At 57.3% G+C, this 20,338-nt stretch overlaps 3 protein-coding genes across 3 annotated transcripts in view; all 3 read left to right on the top strand.

Moving 5' to 3' along the window:
• The first annotated feature begins 337 nt into the window (after positions 1-337).
• LOC133271247 (protocadherin gamma-A2-like) lies at positions 338-2,782 on the top strand. Its single transcript, XM_061457193.1, has one exon. The coding sequence runs from the start codon at positions 338-340 to the stop codon at positions 2,780-2,782; it is 2,445 nt and encodes an 814-aa protein (XP_061313177.1).
• A 3,147-nt stretch (positions 2,783-5,929) lies between these two features.
• Positions 5,930-20,338, top strand: part of LOC133271246 (protocadherin gamma-A2-like) — an 87,795-nt gene continuing 73,386 nt past the window's right edge. Inside the window, exons 1-2 of the mRNA XM_061457192.1 lie at positions 5,930-8,524; positions 10,251-12,782. Coding sequence (XP_061313176.1) covers positions 6,077-8,524; positions 10,251-12,782 — 4,980 coding nt within the window. The 5' untranslated portion in view covers positions 5,930-6,076. The remainder of the gene's footprint in view (positions 8,525-10,250; positions 12,783-20,338) is intronic.
• Positions 15,977-20,296, top strand: LOC133271243 (protocadherin gamma-B5-like). Its single transcript, XM_061457188.1, has 2 exons — positions 15,977-18,584; positions 20,061-20,296. Exons 1-2 carry the CDS (start codon positions 16,133-16,135, stop codon positions 20,294-20,296), a joined length of 2,688 nt encoding a protein of 895 aa, XP_061313172.1. The 5' UTR covers positions 15,977-16,132.

The raw sequence follows: 20,338 nt of genomic DNA, 5'->3' as shown, positions 1-20,338 counted from the left end.
GCTGCGGGCGCCGCTGTTGACTGAGAAGGAGCGAGAGAAGGCAGGAGCGATGCAGGCAGCCCCGCCCGCTGCGGCCGGCCTCGCTCGCTGGCTGTCTCAGCGGCAGAGGGTTTGCTAGCATCCCCTACAGCGAGGCGGAGGGGTCGGCGGAAGCCCCTGGCAGAGGCGATTCTGGAGGGGAGACGGAGCACAAGCCGGAGGAGGAGAAGGAGCCAGAAAAGCGGTTGGCGCTGGTGAGCTGTCTACAGTGGTACGGTACTGGCGGTGCCGCGCGGAGATGAGCACGGGGGGAAGGTGCTGGAGCCGGCGGGAGGGAGTGCTGCTGTGGACCGTCCTGATGGCGGCGTGGGACGGGGCTTGGGGGCAGCTGCGCTACTCGGTTCCCGAGGAGCTGCCCAAGGGCTCGTTCGTGGGCGACGTCACCAAGGACCTAGGGCTTGAGATGCCCGCGATCAGCGAGCGCGGCGTCCGCCTCTTGGACAGAGGTAGAACGCAGTATTTCGCGCTGCACAGGAAGACGGGACAACTGATGACGGCGGAGAGGATAGACAGAGAGCAGCTGTGTGAGAGTGAGCGACAATGCGTGCTACGATGTGAGGTGATCGTGGAGGGAAAAATGCAGGTCTACAAAATCGAAGTGGAGATCACGGATGTAAATGACAACGCACCCAGCTTCAATGACATGGAGCTGGAAGAGAGGATAAGCGAATCGACACCCCCGGGGTCACGATTTCCCTTGCCTGAGGCTCAAGACCCGGACACGGGCCCGAATTCCCTGCAGCGCTACGAGCTGAGCGGCGATGAGCACTTCTCGCTGGCCGTGCAGGCGGGCCCCGGAGGGGATCAGCGTCCCGAGCTGGTGCTGGAGAAGGCGCTGGACCGGGAAGAGACGGCGTTTTACGAGCTGGTGCTGAGGGCGAGCGACGGCGGAGAGCCTGCGCAAACGGGCACGGCGCGGATCTGCGTGACAGTGCTTGACTCCAACGACAACGCGCCCGTGTTCAGCCAGGCGGAGTACACGGTGCGTGCGGCCGAGGACGTTCCCGTGGGTTCCCTCCTCGTCACCCTCACGGCCTCCGACGCCGATGAGGGTCTGAACGGGCACGTGAAATACTCATTGAAGAAAATCAAAGAGAAAGCCTCGCGTATTTTTGAGCTTGACGCTGAAACGGGAGCGCTCACATTAGCGCGAAATTTGGATTTCGAGGAAGGCGACTTCTACGAAATGCAAGTACAGGCAAGGGACGGCGGGGGCCTTTCTGACACGACGAAAGTAGCAATCACTGTGACAGACGTCAACGATAACGCGCCCGAACTATCGCTGTCGTCAGCTTTAAGGGATATCTCTGAGGACGCGGTGCCGGGAACGGTAGTGGCCCTGCTGCATGTGCACGACCGGGACTCGGGAGCGAACGGCCAGGTGAGGTGCAGCATCACCGATGGCCTCCCGTTCCGCCTGGAGAAACCCTTTGAGGATTATTACCGCATAGTGACGGCGGAGGGGCTGGACCGCGAGAAGGTGTCGAAGTACAACGTGACCGTGCGGGCGGTGGACGGCGGGTCTCCGGCGCTGCAGAGCAGCGCGGTGTTGGCACTGCGGGTGCTGGACGTGAACGACAACGCGCCGGTGTTCGCGGAGCCGCGCTACAGCGCCCGGCTGGCAGAGAACAACGCGGCGGGAGCGCTGGTGCTGACGGTGCGGGCTTCGGACGAGGACTGGGGGCAGAACGCGCGCGTGCGGTACCGGCTGTCGGAGGGGCGGGTGAGGGGCGCGCCGCTCTCGTCCTACGTGTCGGTGCAGGCGGAGACGGGCGCGCTGTACGCGCTGCGCTCGTTCGACTACGAGGAGGTGCGCGAGGTGCGGCTGTGGGTGTGGGCGGAGGACGGCGGCTTGCCGGCGCTGAGCAGCAACGCGTCGGTGGTGCTGGAGATCGTGGACGAGAACGACAACGCGCCGCAGGTGCTGTACCCGCCGGCGGCGGCGCCTTCGGCGGCGGTGTCGGGCTGGGCGGGCGTGGAGCTGGCGCCGCGGTCGGCGGAGCCCGGGGCGCTGGTGGCCAAGGTGGTGGCGGTGGACGCGGACGCGGGGCAGAACGCGTGGCTGTCGTACGAGCTGGCCAAGGCGACGGAGCCGGGGCTGTTCCGCGTGGGGCTGCACAGCGGCGAGGTGCGCACGGCGCGCTTCCCGCTGGCCCGCGACGCGGCGCGCCAGAGCCTGGTGGTGGTGGTGAAGGACCACGGGCGGCCGGCGCTGTCGGCCACGGCCACGCTCACGGTGGTGCTGGCCGAGAGCGTGGCCGAGCTGCTCTCGGAGCTGGGCAGCGCGGCGGCGGCGGTGCCGGGCGAGACGGCCGCCAGCCTCACGCGCTGGCTGGTGCTGGCCGTGGCGGCCGTGTCCTGCCTCTTCCTCGCCTTCCTGCTGCTGCTGCTGGCGTTCCGCCTGCGGCACTGGCGCCGCTCGCAGCTGCTGGCGACGTCGGGCAGCGCCTCCTTGCGCCGCGTCCCGGCCTCGCAGTTTGTGGGCATCGACGGCGTCCGCGCCTTCCTGCACTCCTACTCGCACGAGGTGTCTCTCACCGCTGACTCTCGCAAGAGCCATCTCCGCTTGTCCTCAGGCAGCTGCTGCGACACCCTCCCGGCCCGTCCGCCTCCCGACGAGCCCGCGCCGCTGCTCGGGGAGGACGTTGCGGACTCCCGCTGCTCTGACCTCGCCGCTCCCACGGTGAGTTTCTCACAGGAGCCTTTCTCCGTGCCTCTTCCCCATGTTGCCTCTGCCCTCTGACGGGTTCCGTGTTCCTCGGGGGGAGCTGTATGATCGAGAAAGGCTAAGTTGGTTGCCGCCCCGTGGTGGGGTGCTGCTGCCTCTTTCCTCGGGAGGGCACCTTGGGGTGTTTGCTCAGGTTTCTCGCTGGAGGCAGGAGAGGCGTTGTTGCCGCCAGCAGGACTTACGTTTGTTCTGGGACTTTCTTGCTTTGCCACATCTTTGTGTTCTACGCTGTTGTGACCCACTCTGTAGGTTAGCGCCTGGTTTTTAAACCTTTTCTGAGGTGGCATCAGACTACGTGTCTTCAACTTGTTAGAGATGTAAAGATGTGGGAACTGTGCCCAACCATAGTATCTTCCATTGTTTCATCTCATGGAATTTTTGCTAAAAGGTTATTCAGGTTGTATGGGGAGCCCTGGGAGGTTCTTCATGTGTATTTGCAGGTTGTGACAGAAATGCATCAGGGGTTGCTTTGGGAGAAGTCAGCTGATTATTCATTCCCTGAATTGCTCTAGAAACCATTATCAAGAATATATCATTTTGTTTTTCGAATTTTTTCTTGGTCATTGTACTCGCCTGAACATGGGCCACTGCTTTTATAGTATGTGGAAATTACTTCTGGTATATCTTTCTGTAGGTACCATATGTCCCTTTCATGTTTAGAGCTGTAAAGCTGTGTGAGATCTGTTACTGCTGCATTCCTGTCTGGCATATGCTTTTCATGTTCATCGCAGTAATCTTTCGTAGACTTTTTTTAAAATTTCATTTGAAGAAATGTGCTTAATTCTCACAAATGAGAAAAATATCCATGATGAGACATTCTCTGTGTAGCTTCTGTGGACTCTGCAGTTGATGAAAATCAGTAACAATGCAAGCTGAGAAAGGTTTGTGGAGAGTCTCAATGCTGTGTGTATGGTGTAGTGGTGGAGATTGACGTGGTTCCCAGGGCTTATCACTGGCTTTCAGAACATTATTCTGAAGGTGTGGGTTTTTTTATATTGCCTTGTGTTTCATTTTACCTCTTTTTTTATTGTCCAGAGTAATTGTCTGAAGGGAATGTGGCTATGGTCTGCGTTGTGAGGTCCTGTTGTCTTTTTGCCAAACAGATCTCCCTTTTACGTAGCTGCTACCAATGACATACTGAAATGTTAAGCTATGATTCCTTCACTTTTGCATCATAGTTTAACATTGGTTCCCCATTCTTGCCTTGTTTGTTGTCCAGGTATAAAGCTAGGCCTCATTGTCCCTTCTAACCCTTAAAACATCTCTTACATCTGTTGATCTGAGGCGTTTCCATCTATAAAAGTTTTCAGCTGCCAAGACTGATACACCCAATTTCTGTGTCATACGTTTTCAAGTCTGGCTGACAGGTGCACATAATGTCAATGGTGCAAATAAAGGCTATAAATGCAGAGCAAGGAGGGTGAGAGGCTGGCTTGAAATCAAGAAAATATGTGGGTGAACACAGCTTTCCTTGGGCAATGGCTGGATTTCCTACCTGGTGACAAGGCCTGTGCCATAATTTTTGTGGTCTTTTTTTTCCCTGTCCTGAAAGGCAATGGTAGAGCATCTACACCATAAATCAGCATGTAGAAGGATGATGCAGGTGTAGAATGCCTTATAAATCTTGTGGGAAACCTTTATCCAAGTTGTGTCTCCTTGTAACATTATCCAAGTTGTGTCTACTTGTAACATTACAGTGCAGTCGCAGAGCTCGACATTACACTGCAGAGTTCCTACACGGCTGTAGTTAACACTACTTTCAGGCCATTGTTTCTTCGAAGGTCGTGTTTCTTCCCCGTTTTGGTCAGTTTTAGCATTTGAGTGTGCTTGGTTTGCAACAAATACTACAGCCATCTAAGAATTGTAGGTGTGAGCAGAATGAAGCAGAAGGTAGAAGAGAATCGTATTACTGAATACTGAGCTGGGAAAAGACCATGAGAAGGCCTTTATTCTTGCTGCTTCATATTTTTGAAGGGATGATCAAGCCACAATAGAAAATTGCTGAGAGCTTGTAACAACTTGCTGTTTTGTAGTGCACTTTGTCATAGAGATAGAAATAACTTCCAGGTGCTTCCAGGGATGACTATCAATGCCTACTGTGAGAAGCAAGGAGAATTCCAGGTATGAATTGTTTTCTAATGCTTCTTTGCCTTGTCTGATTTATGGGTTTGCAACTATACATGATGGGGTCAGGAAAATGTGATGCTAGGTGCTTGAGATTTTTCCTTCCTAATTTCCTGAAACAATGGACTCTCGGTGACTGGTTAATGCTGTTTTGGTGTTGCACTCAAGGAAACCTGCATGAGGCTGATGGAGATTTTTCCACACTAATGAATGTTCATCCCATCAGCCTTGTGCCATCATGCCTTTTGGTGAAAGGCAACTGCAGAAACGGCAGCAATAGGGAAATGGCTCAGTTTTCTCTGAGGTTGATTTCCTTATTCTCTGTTTATTCAGTTTGTCTTCCATGCTGGGTAGCAGTTCTTCCTTACAGTTCATCTGTCTTTTCTACAGCTGTGTAGAATGGGATCTAAGCCAGCCTTCTAAGCTAAAACTATTGCCAAGGGCTGGTGACTTTCTTTTCTAGCACTTCCTTCGCTTGCTTTATGCAATTTATGGTTTTGGTTTTCTCAGTGTACAGCTTTAGTTGTAATTACCAACATTTACTTTGTTAGTGCAGAGTGGCATACATGGCAGCCAGTGTTTCCAGTGAACACGTGCAGGGTGTCGCCCGTAACATGTTGGCAAGTCAGTTGGAGACATATGGGGTTAAGTGAATTGTTAGGTGGTCTGAGTTACTCAGACCCTAACTTTAGGCCTTCTTCTTCAGTTAATCTTTATTCTAAGTCATAATCGAACCTGAGCAGAGTGAAAACCCACCCTGAGTGTAATACAACTTTGTCTTCTGTGGCAACAGAAATCCGTTTTCGGTGGGTGGCTGCCGTTGCTGCCATAATCACAAAAGCAGCCCCAGATCCTCTGGACCCCGGGAGCGCAGCCATTACCCAGCTGCGGTGGCGCCGCGAGGCCTCCGGGTGCCGCTGTTGGCCTACGCGAAGCGGCGGGGAAGGTAAAGCTGCAGCCGGAGCCGCTGCAGCGTCCTGCCCCCGCAGGCTGCTCGCTCACCCGCCGCCGGCCAGAAGGGCAGCGGCACGGGCAACATAGGCGAGAGGCGGAGGGAGAAGCAGCGGCGTCAGAGCCGGAGCCGATCTCTCTGCCCATCTGCAGCCCCTGCGCTCTCTGTAGAGAGGGGCTGGAAGAGACGGAAGGCAGCGGCCGGAGGGAAGAGCGCGGCGAGCGCTGCCGATAATGGAGAGCAGGCAGAGGCAGGGGCAGAGCCGGCGGCCAGCAGCCGGGCGAGTGTTGCTGCCCTCTCTGCTGCTGTGCTGGTGCTGCCGGGCGGCGCCGGAGCGGCTCCACTATGCCATCCCTGAGGAGCTGGACAGAGGCTCCCTGGTAGGGCCGCTGGCACGGGACCTCGGGCTGAGCCCGGAAGAGTTGCCGGAACGCAAGCTGCGGCTGAGCGCCGCGAAGCAATACTTTACCGTGAGCGGGGAGAACGGGAACCTGTACGTGAGCGAGAGACTGGACCGGGAGGAGATGTGCGGCGAGTCGGCGTCCTGCTCTGTCAGCTTCGAGGCGCTAGTGCATAACCCACTTAACGTTTTCCACGTGGATGTGGCCATCCAGGATGTAAATGATAACTCCCCGAGGTTTCCACAAGACAGTTTCCACCTGGAGATCAATGAGCTCACTTCAGTCGGCGCCCGCTTTGTCTTGGGTATGGCAGAAGACGCAGACGTGGGCAGTAACTCGCTGCAGGGTTATGAGCTGGAAGCCAACGAGTATTTCGCGGTGGAGGTGAAGGAGAGCCCGGACGGCAGCAAGTTCGCGGAGCTGGTGCTGCTTCGGGCGCTGGATCGGGAGAGAGAACAGAGCCTGCGGTTGGTGCTGACGGCGGTGGACGGCGGGGACCCGCCCCGGAGCGGCACCGCCCAGCTCTGCATCAACGTCACCGATATCAACGACAACGCCCCCGTGTTCGCGCAGGAGCGGTATCGAGTGAGCGTGCGGGAGGATGCACTGCCGGGATCGACAGTGGTGAACGTGTCCGCCTCCGATGCCGACGCTGGCATCAACGCCCGCATCACGTACGGCTTTGGGAAAATGCCGCCTAAGGTGCTTCAGAAGTTCATGGTGGACGCAGAGAGCGGAAGGATCACGCTGCAAGAGGCGCTGGACTTCGATGACACGCGTGGCTACACGCTGCTGGTGGAGGCAAGGGACGGGGGCGGTCTGGTAGCGCACTGCAAGGTGGAGGTGGAGGTGCTGGACGTGAACGACAACACGCCCGAAATCACGGTGCTGTCGGTGTCGAGCCCGGTACCCGAGGACGCACCGGCCGGAACGGTGGTGGCCCTGCTGAACGTGAAAGACCCGGATTCTGGGGAGAACGGTCAGGTGTGGTGCGAGCTGTCGGGCGAGGCGCCGCTGTCGCTCGTGGCGTCGTCGGGCGGGTCGTACAAGGTGGTGACGGCGAGCGCGCTGGACCGGGAGCAGAAGTCCGAGCACCGGGTGACGGTGGTGGCGAGGGACCGGGGCAGCCCGGCGCTCTCGAGCAGCACGGTGCTGGTGCTGGAGGTGTCGGACGTGAACGACAACGCGCCGGTGTTCGAGGAGGCCGCCTACAGCGCCTACGTGGCGGAGAACAACGCGGCGGGTGCGCTGGTGCTGCACGTGAGGGCGCGGGACGCGGACGCTGGCAGCAACGGGCGCGTGAGGTACTCGATGGAAGGCGGCAGCGCGGGCGCGGCGCCGTACGTGTCGGTGGAGGCGCAGAGCGGCGCAATGTACGCGCAGCGCTCCTTCGACTACGAGCAGTGCCGAGAGTTCGCGGTGGTGGTGCGGGCGCAGGATGGCGGGGAACCGGCGCGGAGCTCGACGGCGACGGTGCGCGTCTTCGTGTTGGACCGCAACGACAACGCGCCGCGGGTGCTGTGGCCAGCGGCGGCGGGTGCAGGGGCAGACGCGGGATTGGCCGCGGGCCCGAGCCCGTTCGAGATGGTGCCTCGGTCGGCTGAGGCCGGGTACCTGGTGGCCAAGGTGGTGGCGGTGGACGCGGATGCGGGGCGCAACGCCTGGCTGTCGTACGAGCTGGTGCAGGTGACGGAACCGGCGCTGTTCCGCGTGGGGCTGCACAGCGGCGAGGTGCGCACGGCGCGGGCCGTGTCGGACAGGGACGCGGCGAAGCAGCGGCTCGTGGCCGTGGTGAAGGACCACGGGCAGCCGGCGCTGTCGGCCACGGCCACGCTGCACGTGGTGCTGGCCGAGAGCTTGCAGGAGGCGCTGCCGGAGCTGAGCGAGCGGTCGGCGGGCGCCGACTCGGCGGCGGAGCTGCAGTTCTCCCTCGTGCTGGCGTTGGCTCTCCTGTCCGCGCTCTTCCTGCTGAGCGTAGCGCTGGCCGTGCTGGCAAGGGGCCGCCGTTCCGGACAGCCCGCCGTGCTGCGCTGCCTGGGCGCGCAACGCTTCTCCGTGGCCGGCGCCGCTTTCCCAGCCGACTTCTGCGAGGGCACCTTGCCCTACTCCTACAACCTCTGCGCGGCGCCTGGACGCTCCGTCGCCGAGGGTGCTTGGCCGCCGCTGCCTGTGCCCAGCCTCCCCGCCGAGGAGCTTCTCTGTGGGGAGCCCTGCGCGGAGAGGAGCCTGACTAGTATTGACGGCGCTGGAAAGCTGCCAGCGGAGCCCAACGCGCCGCAGGTCTGTAACCCCTGATTTACTTGTCTGGGACCCTTTCCAAACGTTTTGCTTTTGCTGTTGCTTTGTTGGTCTCCTGGGGCTGGGGTCGTGCTGGTCTCGGTTTCCAGGAACGTCACTTTGCAGTAAGAACTGCGAGTCATTCCTTGATGGGTCAACTGCTGTTTATGCTGGACATTCAGAAAGCAAGACTTACCCCTGTTCAGCACACTTTTTCAGTTCAGATTTTTTTTTCAATATAAATTCCGTAAGAAGTATACATTAGTTCTGGTTATCAAGAACTATGTGCTTCGGAAGATCCTTGGGTCTTTCTGAAGCTCCGTCGTTTTTCTTCTGGATTTTCATGGGTGAGGGAATGGGAACTGATGATTTCTGTGTGCATGAAGGGGTAACTCCCATTCAGAGCAGGCAGCGAGCGGCAGCTCTTTCTGGCTCATCAGATGTCGGAAATTCAGGTTCAAGTGATTTTTTTTTTTACCACAAACCTTGTCAGCAATGGTGAAGGCGAATCCTGCAGAATGAGATCTGGTCTTTGCGATGAGGGAAATGGGGTGGAGGCTCGGTAATGGAAATTTTTCCTTCCTGGTTTTTTTTTTTCCCAAAGATGGAGTTGGTGCTGGTTTAGCCTGAAAATAATCCCCTTGGTTACTATGTGTTCGACTGTTGTGTATCTAAAAATGGAGAAGTGGCAGATTATTTCCCCGCCCCTGTTATGTGCCTTCCCATCGTTTAGGGGAAGGTCACTGCAGAAATAGTTGCACGAGTTATGACGGGTTTGACTAGGAGCTTTGGGTCTCACTTTTTACGTCGTCTACCTACTGTACCTGGAGAGGTCTCTACCCATCCCGAGAATGCAAAATGGCAGCAATTAAGCCCATTCGAATAGAGCCCATATGTAGGTTTACAAACGGTCAGTTTAGTTGAGGGTTTGCAGCTGTAATTTTCTGCTTCCCGTGGTGTCGAAGAGGTGTCTTACCGACATGGTCAAGTATCAGCTGAATAGTTCTTTGAAATCCTTTCCACAGTGGTTTCTGAGAAAACTATCGAATTTTATAAACATATGTAAAACTATAAATCGGATAGTGGGTTATTAAAAGGGGAAATTGCCCTTCAAGACAATCTTTTCCATAGGGAGTGAAATATAAATCAAAGCCCCCCACAGGCGCATGTGTTAAAAACGATGGTTCTCGAGAAGGTGAGGTCTTACTGCGGTTTGGACCTCCGAGCCTGTTCTATTGCTCTCCTTGTATTATTCGAAAACTACTTAAAATTTCGTATTGGAGATGCATTAGGACTTACAGGTGGAGAATATGCTATCCGTTCAAATAACATTTTACTTTCAATATACCAACACCGCCAGTCGTCGGAGGTGGAAACTCCAGACGCAAGGGAGGAAATGCCTTCCTCCTGGCCGAGATCGCGGCGGATCACGGAAGAGTCGGCATCCGTTGACTGCTTACCGTGTCACCTGTGCCGGCTCTGCTAGCCGTGGGCAAGACCGGGCGGACAGTGCTCAGCTGCGGTCCGTGCCTGCAGTGCCAGGACAAAGCTGCGGGCGCCGCTGTTGACCGAAGAGGAGCGAAAGACGGAGAGCTGGCGGCAGCCCCGCCCGCCGAGGACTGGCTCGCTCGCTCTCTAGTTCTCTCGGCGGGCCGCCGGTCTGCAAGGGTCCCCACACTACAGAGCCGTGCTGCTGCGAGGGTGAGAAGCCGGCGGCAATAAACGGCAGCGGAGACCAGGACCGGAAGCCAGTGCAGCAGGAGGAGGAGAAGGAGCTGGAACGGTGGTCGGCGGCGGGGAGCTGTCTGCGGCAGAGATGGGAGCGGCGGAGAGGCGCTGGAGCCTCAGGAAGAGAGCGCTGCTGTGGGGAGTCCTGATGGCAGCGTTGGACGCGGCGTGGGGACAGCTGCACTACTCGGTTCCCGAGGAGCTGCCCAAGGGCTCGTTCGTGGGAGACGTTGCCAAGGACCTGGGGCTGGAGATGCTGGCTCTCCGCGACCGCGGAGTTCGAGTCGTCTCTGAAGGTAGGACGAAGTATTTCGCCTTGCACGGGAAGACGGGCCATTTGGTGACAGCGGAGAGGATAGACAGGGAGCAGCTGTGCGAGAGTGTGCGGCAGTGCGTGCTGCGGTGTGAGGTGATATTAGACGGAGAAATGCAGGTTTACAGCGTCGAAGTGGAAATCACGGACATTAACGACAACGCTCCCAAGTTCGAGGAAATGGAGCTGGAGGAGAGAATGAGCGAGTCAACAGCTCCGGGGTCACGGTTTCCATTGGTCGAGGCTCACGACCCGGACGCGGGCCCGAATTCCCTGCAGCGCTACGAGCTGAGCGGCGATGAGCACTTCTCGCTGGCCGTGCAGGCGGGTCCCGGCGGGGATCACCGTCCCGAACTGGTGCTGGAGAAGGCGCTGGACCGGGAGGAGGCGGCGTTTCACGAGCTGGTGCTGAGGGCGAGAGATGGGGGAGAGCCAGCGCAGACGGGCACAGCGCGGATCCGCGTAACGGTGCTGGACGCTAACGACAATGCGCCCGTGTTCAGCCAGGAGGAGTACACGGCGCGTGTGGCCGAGGACGTTCCAGTGGGCTCTGTTCTTGTCACCATCACGGCCTCTGACGCCGACGAGGGGTTGAACGGAAACGTGAAATACTCATTGAAGAAAATCACAGCGAAAGCCTCGAGAGTTTTCGAGCTGGACGCTGAGACAGGTGCACTCACGTTGGTGCGACCGCTGGACTTCGAGGAAGGGGATTCCTACGAATTGCAGGTGCAGGCAAGGGACGGAGGAGAGCTTTTCGACGCCGCGAAAATCGTGATCACGGTGACAGACGTCAACGACAATGCCCCCGAGATTTCGGTGCGGTCAGCATTGACAGAGATCTCGGAGGATGCGCAGGCGGGGACAGTGGTGGCCCTGCTGCACGTGCAGGACAGGGACTCGGGGGCAAACGGCCAGGTGCGGTGCTCGCTGGACGAGGGTGTCCCCTTCCGACTGAGGAGCTCGCAGGGAAGCTACTACAGCGTCGTGACGGCGGGAGAGCTGGACCGCGAGAAGGTGTCGGAGTACAACCTGACCGTGCGGGCGGTGGACGGCGGGTCGCCGGCAATGCAGAGCAGCGCGGTGCTGGCGCTGCGGGTGCTGGACGTGAACGACAACGCACCCGTGTTCGCGGAGCCGCGCTACAGCGCCCGGCTGGCAGAGAACAACGCGGCGGGAGCGCTGGTGCTGACGGTGCGGGCAACGGACGCGGACTGGGGGCAGAACGCACGCGTGCGGTACCGGCTGTCGGAGGGGCGGGTGAGGGGCGCGCCGCTCTCGTCCTACGTGTCGGTGCAGGCGGAGACGGGCGCGCTGTACGCGCTGCGCTCGTTCGACTACGAGGAGGTGCGCGAGGTGCGGCTGTGGGTGTGGGCGGAGGACGGCGGCTTGCCGGCGCTGAGCAGCAACGCGTCGGTGGTGCTGGAGATCGTGGACGAGAACGACAACGCGCCGCAGGTGCTGTACCCGCCGGCGGCGGCGCCTTCGGCGGCGGTGTCGGGCTGGGCGGGCGTGGAGCTGGCGCCGCGGTCGGCGGAGCCCGGGGCGCTGGTGGCCAAGGTGGTGGCGGTGGACGCGGACGCGGGGCAGAACGCGTGGCTGTCGTACGAGCTGGCCAAGGCGACGGAGCCGGGGCTGTTCCGCGTGGGGCTGCACAGCGGCGAGGTGCGCACGGCGCGCTTCCCGCTGGCCCGCGACGCGGCGCGCCAGAGCCTGGTGGTGGTGGTGAAGGACCACGGGCGGCCGGCGCTGTCGGCCACGGCCACGCTCACGGTGGTGCTGGCCGAGAGCGTGGCCGAGCTGCTCTCGGAGCTGGGCAGCGCGGCGGCGGCGGTACCGGGCGAGCCGGCCGCCAGCCTCACGCGCTGGCTGGTGCTGGCCGTGGCGGCCGTGTCCTGCCTCTTCCTCGCCTTCCTGCTGCTGCTGCTGGCGTTCCGCCTGCGGCACTGGCGCCGCTCGCAGCTGCTGGCGACGTCGGGCAGCGCCTCCTCGCGCCGCGTCCCGGCCTCGCAGTTTGTGGGCATCGACGGCGTCCGCGCCTTCCTGCACTCCTACTCGCACGAGGTGTCTCTCACCGCTGACTCTCGCAAGAGCCATCTCCGCTTGTCCTCAGGCAGCTGCTGCGACACCCTCCCGGCCCGTCCGCCTCCCGACGAGCCCGCGCCGCTGCTCGGGCAGGACGTTGCGGACTCCCGCTGCTCTGACCTCGCCGCTCCCACGGTGAGTTTCTCACAGGAGCCTTTCTCCGTGCCTCTTCCCCATGTTGCCTCTGCCCTCTGACGGGTTCCGTGTTCCTCGGGGGGAGCTGTATGATCGAGAAAGGCTAAGTTGGTTGCCGCCCCGTGGTGGGGTGCTGCTGCCTCTTTCCTCGGGAGGGCACCTTGGGGTGTTTGCTCAGGTTTCTCGCTGGAGGCAGGAGAGGCGTTGTTGCCGCCAGCAGGACTTACGTTTGTTCTGGGACTTTCTTGCTTTGCCACATCTTTGTGTTCTACGCTGTTGTGACCCACTCTGTAGGTTAGCGCCTGGTTTTTAAACCTTTTCTGAGGTGGCATCAGACTACGTGTCTTCAACTTGTTAGAGATGTAAAGATGTGGGAACTGTGCCCAACCATAGTATCTTCCATTGTTTCATCTCATGGAATTTTTGCTAAAAGGTTATTCAGGTTGTATGGGGAGCCCTGGGAGGTTCTTCATGTGTATTTGCAGGTTGCGACAGAAATGCATCAGGGGTTGCTTTGGGAGAAGTCAGCTGATTATTCATTCCCTGAATTGCTCTAGAAACCATTATCAAGAATATATCATTTTGTTTTTCGAATTTTTTCTTGGTCATTGTACTCGCCTGAACATGGGCCACTGCTTTTATAGTATGTGGAAATTACTTCTGGTATATCTTTCTGTAGGTACCATATGTCCCTTTCATGTTTAGAGCTGTAAAGCTGTGTGAGATCTGTTACTGCTGCATTCCTGTCTGGCATATGCTTTTCATGTTCATCGCAGTAATCTTTCGTAGACTTTTTTTAAAATTTCATTTGAAGAAATGTGCTTAATTCTCACAAATGAGAAAAATATCCATGATGAGACATTCTCTGTGTAGCTTCTGTGGACTCTGCAGTTGATGAAAATCAGTAACAATGCAAGCTGAGAAAGGTTTGTGGAGAGTCTCAATGCTGTGTGTATGGTGTAGTGGTGGAGATTGACGTGGTTCCCAGGGCTTATCACTGGCTTTCAGAACATTATTCTGAAGGTGTGGGTTTTTTTATATTGCCTTGTGTTTCATTTTACCTCTTTTTTTATTGTCCAGAGTAATTGTCTGAAGGGAATGTGGCTATGGTCTGCGTTGTGAGGTCCTGTTGTCTTTTTGCCAAACAGATCTCCCTTTTACGTAGCTGCTACCAATGACATACTGAAATGTTAAGCTATGATTCCTTCACTTTTGCATCATAGTTTAACATTGGTTCCCCATTCTTGCCTTGTTTGTTGTCCAGGTATAAAGCTAGGCCTCATTGTCCCTTCTAACCCTTAAAACATCTCTTACATCTGTTGATCTGAGGCGTTTCCATCTATAAAAGTTTTCAGCTGCCAAGACTGATACACCCAATTTCTGTGTCATACGTTTTCAAGTCTGGCTGACAGGTGCACATAATGTCAATGGTGCAAATAAAGGCTATAAATGCAGAGCAAGGAGGGTGAGAGGCTGGCTTGAAATCAAGAAAATATGTGGGTCAACACAGCTTTCCTTGGGCAATGGCTGGATTTCCTACCTGGTGACAAGGCCTGTGCCATAATTTTTGTGGTCTTTTTTTTCCCTGTCCTGAAAGGCAATGGTAGAGCATCTACACCATAAATCAGCATGTAGAAGGATGATGCAGGTGTAGAATGCCTTATAAATCTTGTGGGAAACCTTTATCCAAGTTGTGTCTCCTTGTAACATTATCCAAGTTGTGTCTACTTGTAACATTACAGTGCAGTCGCAGAGCTCGACATTACACTGCAGAGTTCCTACACGGCTGTAGTTAACACTACTTTCAGGCCATTGTTTCTTCGAAGGTCGTGTTTCTTCCCCGTTTTGGTCAGTTTTAGCATTTGAGTGTGCTTGGTTTGCAACAAATACTACAGCCATCTAAGAATTGTAGGTGTGAGCAGAATGAAGCAGAAGGTAGAAGAGAATCGTATTACTGAATACTGAGCTGGGAAAAGACCATGAGAAGGCCTTTATTCTTGCTGCTTCATATTTTTGAAGGGATGATCAAGCCACAATAGAAAATTGCTGAGAGCTTGTAACAACTTGCTGTTTTGTAGTGCACTTTGTCATAGAGATAGAAATAACTTCCAGGTGCTTCCAGGGATGACTATCAATGCCTACTGTGAGAAGCAAGGAGAATTCCAGGTATGAATTGTTTTCTAATGCTTCTTTGCCTTGTCTGATTTATGGGTTTGCAACTATACATGATGGGGTCAGGAAAATGTGATGCTAGGTGCTTGAGATTTTTCCTTCCTAATTTCCTGAAACAATGGACTCTCGGTGACTGGTTAATGCTGTTTTGGTGTTGCACTCAAGGAAACCTGCATGAGGCTGATGGAGATTTTTCCACACTAATGAATGTTCATCCCATCAGCCTTGTGCCATCATGCCTTTTGGTGAAAGGCAACTGCAGAAACGGCAGCAATAGGGAAATGGCTCAGTTTTCTCTGAGGTTGATTTCCTTATTCTCTGTTTATTCAGTTTGTCTTCCATGCTGGGTAGCAGTTCTTCCTTACAGTTCATCTGTCTTTTCTACAGCTGTGTAGAATGGGATCTAAGCCAGCCTTCTAAGCTAAAACTATTGCCAAGGGCTGGTGACTTTCTTTTCTATCACTTCCTTCGCTTGCTTTATGCAATTTATGGTTTTGGTTTTCTCAGTGTACAGCTTTAGTTGTAATTACCAACATTTTGTTAGTGCAGAATGGCATACATGGCAGCCAGTGTTTCCAGTGAACACGTGCAGGGTGTCGCCCGTAACATGTTGGCAAGTCAGTTGGAGACATACGGGGTTAAGTGAATTGTTAGATGGTCTGAGTTACTCAGACCCTAACTTTAGGCCTTCTCCTTCAGTTAATCTTTATTCTAAGTCATAATCGAACCTGAGCAGAGTGAAAATCCACCCTGAGTGTAATACTACTTTGTCTTCTGTGGCAACAGAAATCCGTTTTCGGTGGGTGGCTGCCGTTGCTGCCATAATCACAAAAGCAGCCCCAGATCCTCTGGACCCCGGGAGCGCAGCCATTACCCAGCTGCGGTGGCGCCGCGAGGCCTCCGGGTGCCGCTGTTGGCCTACGCGAAGCGGCGGGGAAGGTAAAGCTGCAGCCGGAGCCGCTGCAGCGTCCTGCCCCCGCAGGCTGCTCGCTCACCCGCCGCCGGCCAGAAGGGCAGCGGCACGGGCAACATAGGCGAGAGGCGGAGGGGGAAGCAGCGGCGTCAGAGCCGGAGCCGATCTCTCTGCCCATCTGCAGCCCCTGCGCTCTCTGTAGAGAGGGGCTGGAAGAGACGGAAGGCAGCGGCCGGAGGGAAGAGCGCGGCGAGAGCTGCCGATAATGGAGAGCAGGCAGAGGCAGGGGCAGAGCCGGCGGCCAGCAGCCGGGCGAGTGTTGCTGCCCTCTCTGCTGCTGTGCTGGTGCTGCCGGGCGGCGCCGGAGCGGCTCCACTATGCCATCCCTGAGGAGCTGGACAGAGGCTCCCTGGTAGGGCCGCTGGCACGGGACCTCGGGCTGAGCCCGGCAGAATTACCGGCACGGAAGCTGCGGCTGAGCGCCGCGAAGCAATACTTTACCGTGAGTGGGGAGAACGGGAACCTGTACGTGAGCGAGAGACTGGACCGGGAGGAGATGTGCGGCGAGTCGGCGTCCTGCTCTGTCAGCTTCGAGGCGCTAGTGCATAACCCACTTAACGTTTTCCACGTTGAAGTGGCCATCCAGGATGTAAATGATAACTCCCCGAGGTTTCCACAAGACAGTTTCCACCTGGAGATAAATGAGTTCACTTCAGTCGGCGCCCGCTTTGCCTTGGGTATGGCAGAAGACGCAGACGTGGGCAGTAACTCGCTGCAGGGCTATGAGCTGGAAGCCAACGAGTATTTCGCGGTGGAGGTGAAGGAGAGCCCGGACGGCAGCAAGTTCGCGGAGCTGGTGCTGCGCCAGGCGCTGGATCGGGAGAGAGAACAGAGCCTGCAGTTGGTGCTGACGGCGGTGGACGGCGGGGACCCGCCCCGGAGCGGCACCGCCCAGCTCTGCATCAACGTCACCGATGCCAACGACAACGCCCCCGTGTTCGCGCAGGAGCGGTATCGAGTGAGCGTGCGGGAGGATGCACTGCCGGGATCGACAGTGGTGAACGTGTCCGCCTCTGATGCCGACGCTGGCATCAACGCCCACATCACGTACGGCTTTGGGAAAATGCCGCCTAAGGTGCTTCAGAAGTTCATGGTGGATGCGGAGAGCGGAAAGATCACGCTGCAAGAAGCGCTGGACTTCGATGACACGCGTGGCTACACGCTGCTGGTGGAGGCAAGGGACGGGGGCGGCCTGTTAACGCACTGCAAGGTGGAGGTGGAGGTGCTGGACGTGAACGACAACACGCCCGAAATCACTGTGCTGTCTGTGTCGAGCCAAGTACCCGAGGACTCACCGGCCGGAACGGTGGTGGCCCTGCTGAACGTGAAAGATCCAGACTCTGGGGAGAACGGTCAGGTGTGGTGCGAGCTGTCGGGCGAGGCGCCGCTGTCGCTCGTGGCGTCGTCGGGCGGGTCGTACAAGGTGGTGACGACGAGAGCGCTGGACCGGGAGCAGAAGTCCGAGCACCGGGTGACGGTGGTGGCGAGGGACCGGGGCAGCCCGGCGCTCTCGAGCAGCACGGTGCTGGTGCTGGAGGTGTCGGACGTGAACGACAACGCGCCGGTGTTCGAGGAGGCCGCCTACAGCGCCTACGTGGCGGAGAACAACGCGGCGGGCGAGCTGGTGCTGCACGTGAGGGCGCGGGACGCGGACGCTGGCAGCAACGGGCGCGTGAGGTACTCGTTGGAGGGCGGCAGCGCGGGCGCGGCGCCGTACGTGTCGGTGGAGGCGCAGAGCGGAGCAATGTACGCGCAGCGCTCCTTCGACTACGAGCAGTGCCGCGAGTTCGCGGTGGTGGTGCGGGCGCAGGATGGCGGGGAACCGGCGCGGAGCTCGACAGCGACGGTGCGCGTCTTCGTGTTGGACCGCAACGACAACGCGCCGCGGGTGCTGTGGCCAGCGGCGGCGGGTGCAGGGGCAGACGCGGGATTGGCCGCGGGCCCGAGCCCGTTCGAGATGGTGCCTCGGTCGGCCGAGGCCGGGTACCTGGTGGCCAAGCTGGTGGCGGTGGACGCGGATGCGGGGCGCAACGCCTGGCTGTCGTACGAGCTGGTGCAGGCGCCGGAACCGGCGCTGTTCCGAGTGGGGCTGCACAGCGGTGAGATACGCACGGCGCGGGCCGTGTCGGACAGGGACGCGGCGAAGCAGCGGCTCGTGGCCGTGGTGAAGGACCACGGGCAGCCGGCGCTGTCGGCCGCGGCCACGCTGCACGTGGTGCTGGCCGAGAGCTTGCAGGAGGCGCTGCCGGAGCTGAGCGAGCGGGCGGCGGGCGCCGACTCGGCGGCGGAGCTGCAGTTCTCCCTCGTGCTGGCGTTGGCTCTCCTGTCCGCGCTCTTCCTGCTGAGCGTGGCGCTGGCCGTGCTGGCAAGGGGCCGCCGTTCCGGACCGCCCGCCGTGCTGCGCTGCCTGGGCGCGCAACGCTTCTCCGTGGCCGGCGCCGCTTTCCCAGCCGACTTCTGCGAGGGCACCTTGCCCTACTCCTACAACCTCTGCGTGGCGCCTGGACGCTCCGTCGCCGAGGGTGCTTGGCCGCCGCTGCCTGTGCCCAGCCTCCCCGCCGAGGAGCTTCTCTGTGGGGAGCCCTGCGCGGAGAGGAGCCTGACTAGTATTGACGGCGCTGGAAAGCTGCCAGCGGAGCCCAACGCACCGCAGGTCTGTAAGCCCTGATTTACTTGTCTGGGACCCTTTCCAAACGAGTTTTGCTTTTGCTGTTGCTTTGTTGGTCTTCTGGGGCTGGGGTCGTGCTGGTCTCGGTTTCCAGGAACATCACTGCAGGAAGAACTGCGAGTCATTCCTTGATGGGTCAACTGCTGTTTATGCTGGACATTCAGAAAGCAAGAGTTACCCCTGTTCAGCACACTTTTTCAGTTCAGAATTTTTTTTCAATATAAGTTCCGTAAGAAGTATACATTAGTTCTGGTTATCAAGAACTATGTGCTGCGGAAGATCCTTGGGTCTTTCTGAAGCTCCGTCGTTTTTCTTCTGGATTTTCATGGGTGAGGGAATGGGAACTGATGATTTCTGTGTGCATGAAGGGGTAACTCCCATTCAGAGCAGGCAGCGAGCGGCAGCTCTTTCTGGCTCATCAGATGTCGGAAATTCAGGTTCAAGTGATTGTTTTTTACCACAAACCTTGTCAGCAATGGTGAAGGCGAATCCTGCAGAATGAGATCTGGTCTTTGCGATGAGGGAAATGGGGTGGAGGCTCGGTAATGGAAATTTTTCCTTCCTGGTTTTTTTTTTTCCCAAAGATGGAGTTGGTGCTGGTTTAGCCTGAAAATAATCCCCTTGGTTACTATGTGTTGGACTGTTGTGTATCTAAAAATGGAGAAGTGGCAGATTATTTCCCCGCCCCTGTTATGTGCCTTCCCATCGTTTAGGGGAAGGTCACTGCAGAAATAGTTGCACGAGTATGACGGGTTTGACTAGGAGCTTTGGGTCTCACTTTTTACGTCGTCTACCTAATGTACCTGGAGAGGTCTCTACCCATCCCGAGAATGCAAAATGGCAGCAATTAAGCCCATTCGAATAGAGCCCATATGTAGGTTTACAAACGGTCAGTTTAGTTGAGGGTTTGCAGCTGTAATTTTCTGCTTCCCGTGGTGTCGAAGAGGTGTCTTACCGACATGGTCAAGTATCAGCTGAATAGTTCTTTGAAATCCTTTCCACAGTGGTTTCTGAGAAAACTATCGAATTTTATAAACATATGTAAAACTATAAATCGGATAGTGGGTTATTAAAAGGGGAAATTGCCCTTCAAGACAATCTTTTCCATAGGGAGTGAAATATAAATCAAAGCCCCCCACAGGCGCATGTGTTAAAAACGATGGTTCTCGAGAAGGTGAGGTCTTACTGCGGTTTGGACCTCCGAGCCTGTTCTATTGCTCTCCTTGTATTATTCGAAAACTACTTAAAATTTCGTATTGGAGATGCATTAGGACTTACAGGTGGAGAATATGCTATCCGTTCAAATAACATTTTACTTTCAATATACCAACACCGCCAGTCGTCGGAGGTGGAAACTCCAGACGCAAGGGAGGAAATGCCTTCCTCCTGGCCGAGATCGCGGCGGATCACGGAAGAGTCGGCATCCGTTGACTGCTTACCGTGTCACCTGTGCCGGCTCTGCTAGCCGTGGGCAAGACCGGGCGGACAGTGCTCAGCTGCGGTCCGTGCCTGCAGTGCCAGGACAAAGCTGCGGGCGCCGCTGTTGACCGAAGAGGAGCGAAAGACGGAGAGCTGGCGGCAGCCCCGCCCGCCGAGGACTGGCTCGCTCGCTCTCTAGTTCTCTCGGCGGGCCGCCGGTCTGCAAGGGTCCCCACACTACAGAGCCGTGCTGCTGCGAGGGTGAGAAGCCGGCGGCAATAAACGGCAGCGGAGACCAGGACCGGAAGCCAGTGCAGCAGGAGG

This window comes from Pezoporus flaviventris, unplaced genomic scaffold, assembly GCF_033815535.1.
Source record: "Pezoporus flaviventris isolate CSIRO_AGI_PZ_B2104156 unplaced genomic scaffold, CSIRO_AGI_Pfla_v1 ptg000023l, whole genome shotgun sequence".
Classification (NCBI taxonomy): domain Eukaryota; kingdom Metazoa; phylum Chordata; class Aves; order Psittaciformes; family Psittacidae; genus Pezoporus; species Pezoporus flaviventris.
Note: the sequence above shows the minus strand (reverse complement) of the source record. Positions and strands in the feature narration are given on the sequence as shown.